The sequence below is a fragment of the Vigna umbellata genome, chromosome 9 (genome assembly GCF_029865625.1).
Source record: "Vigna umbellata cultivar VRB3 chromosome 9, Vumbellata_1.0, whole genome shotgun sequence".
Taxonomy (NCBI): Eukaryota; Viridiplantae; Streptophyta; class Magnoliopsida; order Fabales; family Fabaceae; genus Vigna; species Vigna umbellata.
The window spans coordinates 7,824,397-7,830,396 of record NC_142173.1 but is presented as its reverse complement, the minus strand read 5'-3'; the positions used below and the strand labels follow the sequence as shown (position 1 = coordinate 7,830,396).

The 6,000-nt window shown below is 34.3% G+C and overlaps 1 protein-coding gene across 1 annotated transcript; it reads left to right on the top strand.

The window, feature by feature from the left end:
- Positions 1-3,752: 3,752 nt before the first annotated feature.
- Positions 3,753-5,998, top strand: LOC124823014 (protein neprosin-like). The gene is made up of 7 exons (XM_088099729.1): positions 3,753-3,899; positions 4,008-4,094; positions 4,231-4,425; positions 4,541-4,708; positions 4,991-5,044; positions 5,274-5,420; positions 5,624-5,998. The coding sequence occupies exons 1-7, from the start codon at positions 3,753-3,755 to the stop codon at positions 5,996-5,998; spliced, it is 1,173 nt and encodes a 390-aa protein (XP_087955855.1).
- Positions 5,999-6,000: the final 2 nt, after the last annotated feature.

The following is a 6,000-nucleotide window of genomic DNA, read 5'->3' as shown; positions in this document are numbered from 1 at the left end:
ATTGGTTTTTCTAGATCACAAAACCCTTGAGTTAAGAGAATCATATAAACACAATCATTCTTACTTATTCCCAACTTTCCTTTGAATTGAGCTTTGCTTTTTCTTCTCTTTTCTTTCTCTTTTTCTTTTTCCTTTCAGATACTTAGTTTTTAGCTCATACTTTCCAACAACCCCAAACTTGGACATTTATAAATACCACCAGATATTTTCTACTTAACTCAAGGTAAAGCTTTTCACAAGGGGTTTTCAATTTATGTTCAAGGCTAAGGGTTCAAATGATAGAACACATAGTGCTCTCTTTTGTGGGATAAAATCATGAATTTGGATAATAAAAGGGTTACTAACAAACGGACTTGATCATATGATGCAAACAAGCAATTGATTCAATCATAGAAAACCTGGGCAAAGTCATTCATGCTTTCAAAGTAATAGCATTCAATCACAACAACTTTGGAGCTCAAGACCTCACATATAAGCTCATTCACATTCCACATACACATCCTGCTTAGCATCATAATCACAATCACAACATCATGCATTTGTTCATAAAACTTGTGAATCACCTGTATAAGCATATAATGTGCACATCTCAACATCAATCATCATCAAAGCATTATCAAGCATTACTTATCAAACAACAATCATACGCAAACCATCATAGCAAACAAAGTTTCCAATTGAGTACATCAAACCCTATTCTAAAACCAAAAGCAAATAGGTCCAGAAATATAAAACCAAACAAAAGCATAAATCATGCTCTAGTGCTGATAGCATTCATCAGTAAATGCTATCTCAGCTCCTCATCAATCTGAGTTGTCATTTGTATCCTCCTCTTCTTCCTCATCTTTAGCATCCTCAAATGCGTCATCCTCATCAGCATCAGCATCATCTTCATCCATCTCCATAGCTGAAGCTTCAGCTGCTCCAGCTCTGCCGCCTTGGGCCTGCTCCTCTGGCCAAGCTACTACATTATGGAACTCCTCCATAGTCCACTTGTGTGCTGGAGGTGTATCATACGTTCCAACAATCATCTCAGCAGTGGCCACCTGCCCTCTGTGGATAGACTGCAACTGTGCACCTATAAGAGACATATACATGTCCCTCACTTGGAAAGGCTCTGCTTCATGTGTCTTTGCAGATGCCTGACTCTGTGCTTGTCCTCTTTCTTTGTGAGTACGGCATGGTGGAACTGGCTGAGCTGCCCCCTCACTTCCACAGTATTGTTTGTAATAGGCCTCATCAATTGCTTTCCTTGGCCTCTCAAATGGTAGAGCAGAAGTATCCACCCCAACTATTTTGCATAAGTGTGTGATCAAAGAAGGATGTCCTAAGGGTGCTTTGTTGTTTGTTGTGTTAGCATACACCCTTATCTCATTAGCTATTACCTGTCCAATATTGACATTCAAATTCCTGATCGCATAGTAAAAGAGGAGTGCCCTGCTAAGAGTGATGTCTGAAACATGGGAACATGGCTGAATGTTGGCACGAGAAAATGCCATCCAATACTTTGCAAGAGGATTCAAGTCAGTCCTCCTAATGTTTACCACAGAACCAGTTCTGTTTCTCTGAAAATATCCTCAAGGTATGCATAGAACACTCTCTACATCATCAAAATCACCGCCCTCTTCCATACATAGAGCAAACTGACACTGCTCACCAGCCCATACTGACCCAAGAAGCTGTTGATAGAGTCAGGATCATACCTAATAGCGTGGCCTCTAACATAGCCTATGTAATCCTCAGCCGAATAATCACCAACCTTCCTTGAATTGGTGTAAAATTCTTTCACCACAGCTATATTGGCTGGTGTTGGGTATGTGGCTAGCTTCCCCCAATTCCTTCCAAACAGTTGCTCTCCAAACTAAGGAGCAAAGTTAGGTATCATTCCAACTTTCCTCTTCATAAGAAGCCTCCTATCTTGGACCACCTTAAAATGCTTCTCATGTTTGCGAGATAGGAACCTACCAGAGTGGGGTTGTTCTGGTTCCTTTTCATTCCTTTTGGATGCCATGGTCTTCATTCTTTTGCCTGAAGAGGATGTCATTCCTACATCAAACAGAGATTACAAAACCACAAGACATGTTGTTAATCATTAGTAAACCACAAACAACACCCTATTTCCAAGCTAAACCGCCGTTGAGGGTCAAAATCACCCCTCAGCGCCACCAGTGCGTCAATCCAGTACACAATTCAGCAAAAATTTCAAGTCTGTCAGAGTGCCGCTCAGCGGCAATTTACCCCTGAGCGGTGATTCTGTAGATTTTTGAAAAATCTCTTTTAACCTTTCCTAACTCCACCCACATACAATTTTCATGCTTCCAGATCAAAATCAATCAGTTCAATCGGTTTAAACATCAATTAATTCATCAAATCATGCATAGAAATCAAAACAATTAAATTCATGCTCAAGAACCCTAGAATGAAAAATGCTTTACTTATTTGGGTGGAGATGCTAAATGAGTAGAGAATGCTTTCAACTTGTGAAGAATAATGATGCTCTCTCCCAACCCCAAACTTAGATGGAAAACTAATGAGAAAGTGAGTGGAAAGGAGATTTTCTCAAGAGGAATGAAGGAAAAATTGTAGAGAACCTTTGGAAAAGTATGTAGGAATGTGTGTGCAGAGAAGAATCTTAAAATAGAGGCCAAAGCGTGACTTAGGGTATAAAAATACCCTAATGGGCTCGGGTTCCGCTAAGGGGAAACCTAAGCCCATCTGCGATACTACCGCTCAACAGCAGTTTGCCGCTCAGCGACGCTTTTGTGAAGTGCTCTTCTTCTTCCTAGCTTAACCTAGGTGCCTCCTACTCATGCCCCTCACTTGCTCCCTGCAATTAAACTCTCAGATCACTCATGCATCCAAATCCCTATCATGCAACTAAAGCAGAACAAACAAAAATATAATCAATCAACTGGGTTGCCTCCCAGGTAGGGCTTGTTTAACGTCACGAGCGTGACCCAGACATCCACCAACACCCATCAGTAGGTGTCAAACCTAGTATCTTTCAATAGATACTTCCACCTAGCATCCTTCAGTAGATGCTATACCCAAAAATTTACAGAAGTAATGTCCAAATTTATAAAAATTTACAAATACAATAGTTATTACTTTAAATATATTTTTACAAATTTTATAGAAAAGACTTAAAATCATAAATGTGAAGAAGTCAAATAAGCATTGTACATTATTTTTTATGAAACTCATTATTATATACAGAAAATATTTTACTTTATTATTCACATTAAAATGTTTATAGCTTCACTTTGAATATTTTAATCAATATATATATATATATATATATATATATATATATATATATATATATATATATATATATATATATATATATATATATATATATATATTTCTTAAATGTTAAAAAAGATATATATTAAACGCTAATAAATTCCATATAATAAATAATGAATACCAAATATTAAATGTTATATTAATTGCTATATAATAAGTAACAATATTTATATATATATTTTACATAAGTAGTTCAAATTTTATAGGAAAAAACTTAAAATCATGATTAGAAACCAAATGAGTATGATACATTGCTTTTTATGACATTCGTGACTATACATCATATGTTTGACTCTATTATTCATCTAAACATCTTATTAATTTGACCTTGAATATTTCAATCGATTGATTATATATATATATATATATATATATATATATATATATATATATATATATATATATATACATATGGATTAACCTATTTCGGTTGTAAAAAAAAGATGATTGTTACAGTGTTGTTTGTTCTGTATTTGTTGAGTAGTCATGTTAGCTATAAAGTTGACGGAAATCCATCTATACAAAAAGATGACTGGGAGTTAGAGAGACAACTTGAGATTATTACTAAGCCTGCTATTAAGAGTATTCATGTATGTCTCAACTTTTTGATATTTCATGATATGACATGTTTTTTTAGTTGAATCACACTATATGGTTTAATAATTTTTTTTGTATGTGTTTTATTTTGGATTTGATAGATGAAGAATGGACAAATTGTGGATTGCATCGACATTTACAAACAACCATCATTTGATCATCCTTTATTAAAGGGGCATAAATTGCAGGCATATAATTAAAATCTCTAATTACAAAGAAATTTCACTTTCATTTTCTTTTCAATATTTGGGGTTAATTTCCAACCCCTCTTCTACCATGTTTTCCATGCTCTAAAAATTGTTTCTTTATTTTTTTTATTTTTAGAAAAAACCTAACTTTCAAAATGTGACTGGAGAGATAAGTCAAAAAACTTCAAGAACTCGACCCATGTTTGGATTGGGTAAGCATGAATGTCCGACGGGGACTGTTCCTATATTGAGAACAACAAAAGATGACCTTATTAGAGAAAAATCATTACTCAATGATCATATATTGCTTCAAGATATTCCTGGTGTTCATGTAAGATCTTTTTATAAAAGTAGTTTAAAATGTTGGTACTTAATTTTTTTTTAAATTGTATTCAATCTAATTTTTTTCAATTTGGCTATTTATTTGTATATATTGAATTTTTCAGGTCGCGGAAGTTTCTGTTAAACCAAATTATGGTCCTTATTATGGAGTTGGAGGTTTAAATAGTATTTTTAATCCACGAGTTGATACCAATCTTCAAATCTCTATGTCTCATTTATGGGTTCAAAATGGTCCCATAGAATCCACTAACAAAATCTCATTAGGATGGCATGTGAGTTGAAATTTTCACAATTAGCATTTTTTATGTATGTGTATGTATGCATGTGTTTGTGGGTGTGGGTGTGAGTGTGGGTGTGTGTGTGCATATGCATGTTTGTGTGCTTGTGTGGATAGGGGTGTGTGTACGTGTGTGTGTGTGTGTGTTGGTGCATACTTTGTGCATGTGTAATGCATTTGTGCTTGTGAGTATGTGTGCATGTATATGTGTGACTTAATTGCCACTATTTTGAGAAAAGGTAATAATATTATAATTAATCCAATACATTCTTATCAGGTGAGTCCACAACTATACAATGATCATGCAACCCATTTTTATATCTCATGGACGGTAAGAACTTACCATATCATTACATTTTGTTTATACTTGATTTATATAAATGAAACACATAGATATACTCCCTTAATAAGTCTTTCTTATTCATTGAAGGATATTTTTTCTCTCTTCGTATATAAGATATAATTATGTCCTTATTATAGATCCTTAATAAATTTGAATTAATTAATGTATCATATTAATATTATTATTCAAAATTTGATATGGTATAAAAAATTTACAGTCAGACAACTTCAAAAAGACAGGATGCTACAATATTCGATGTGCAGGTTTTGTTCAAACTAGCAAAGAAATTTTCATCGGTCGATCCATAGGTACTATCTCTCAATATGGAGGACGACTTTGTGTGCTTGCCTTTTCCATTACTCAGGTGATAATAATTGTGTATATATTTCACTATGATAAAAAGATAAAAATTGATTTAACTCACATGGGGTTAATATATTTTTATTTCTAGAATATACTTTTTTAACTAAATTCATATAGTGAAAAAAAAACGTAATATTGGGCGATAGACACAAATAACAGTAGGCATGATATATTTTTTTCTCATAAATGTCTGTATGTTTTCAGGATCCTATAACCAAAAATTGGTGGATAAGTATAGACAATAAGCCCATTGGATATTTTCCAGCAAAATTGTTCTCAAACATGAGCTCAGCTAATGAAGTAGGTTGGGGTGGAAGAACAAGAACTCATCCTGGTACTCAAAGTCCTCAAATGGGGTCTGGCCATTTTCCTCATGATGATAATCCTACGCACGCTTGTTTCTATGAACAAATTTCGATTCAAGATAATGAAAGAAAAACTCATGGAGTTAAAGTATATGAAGCTAATTCCTTCACCGACAAACCCAATTGTTATGATGTTAGATATTATGGAGATAAAGGACCCCCCTTTGGTCACATTCTCATGTTTGGAGGGCCTGGTGGTAATTGTGGAAATTAATT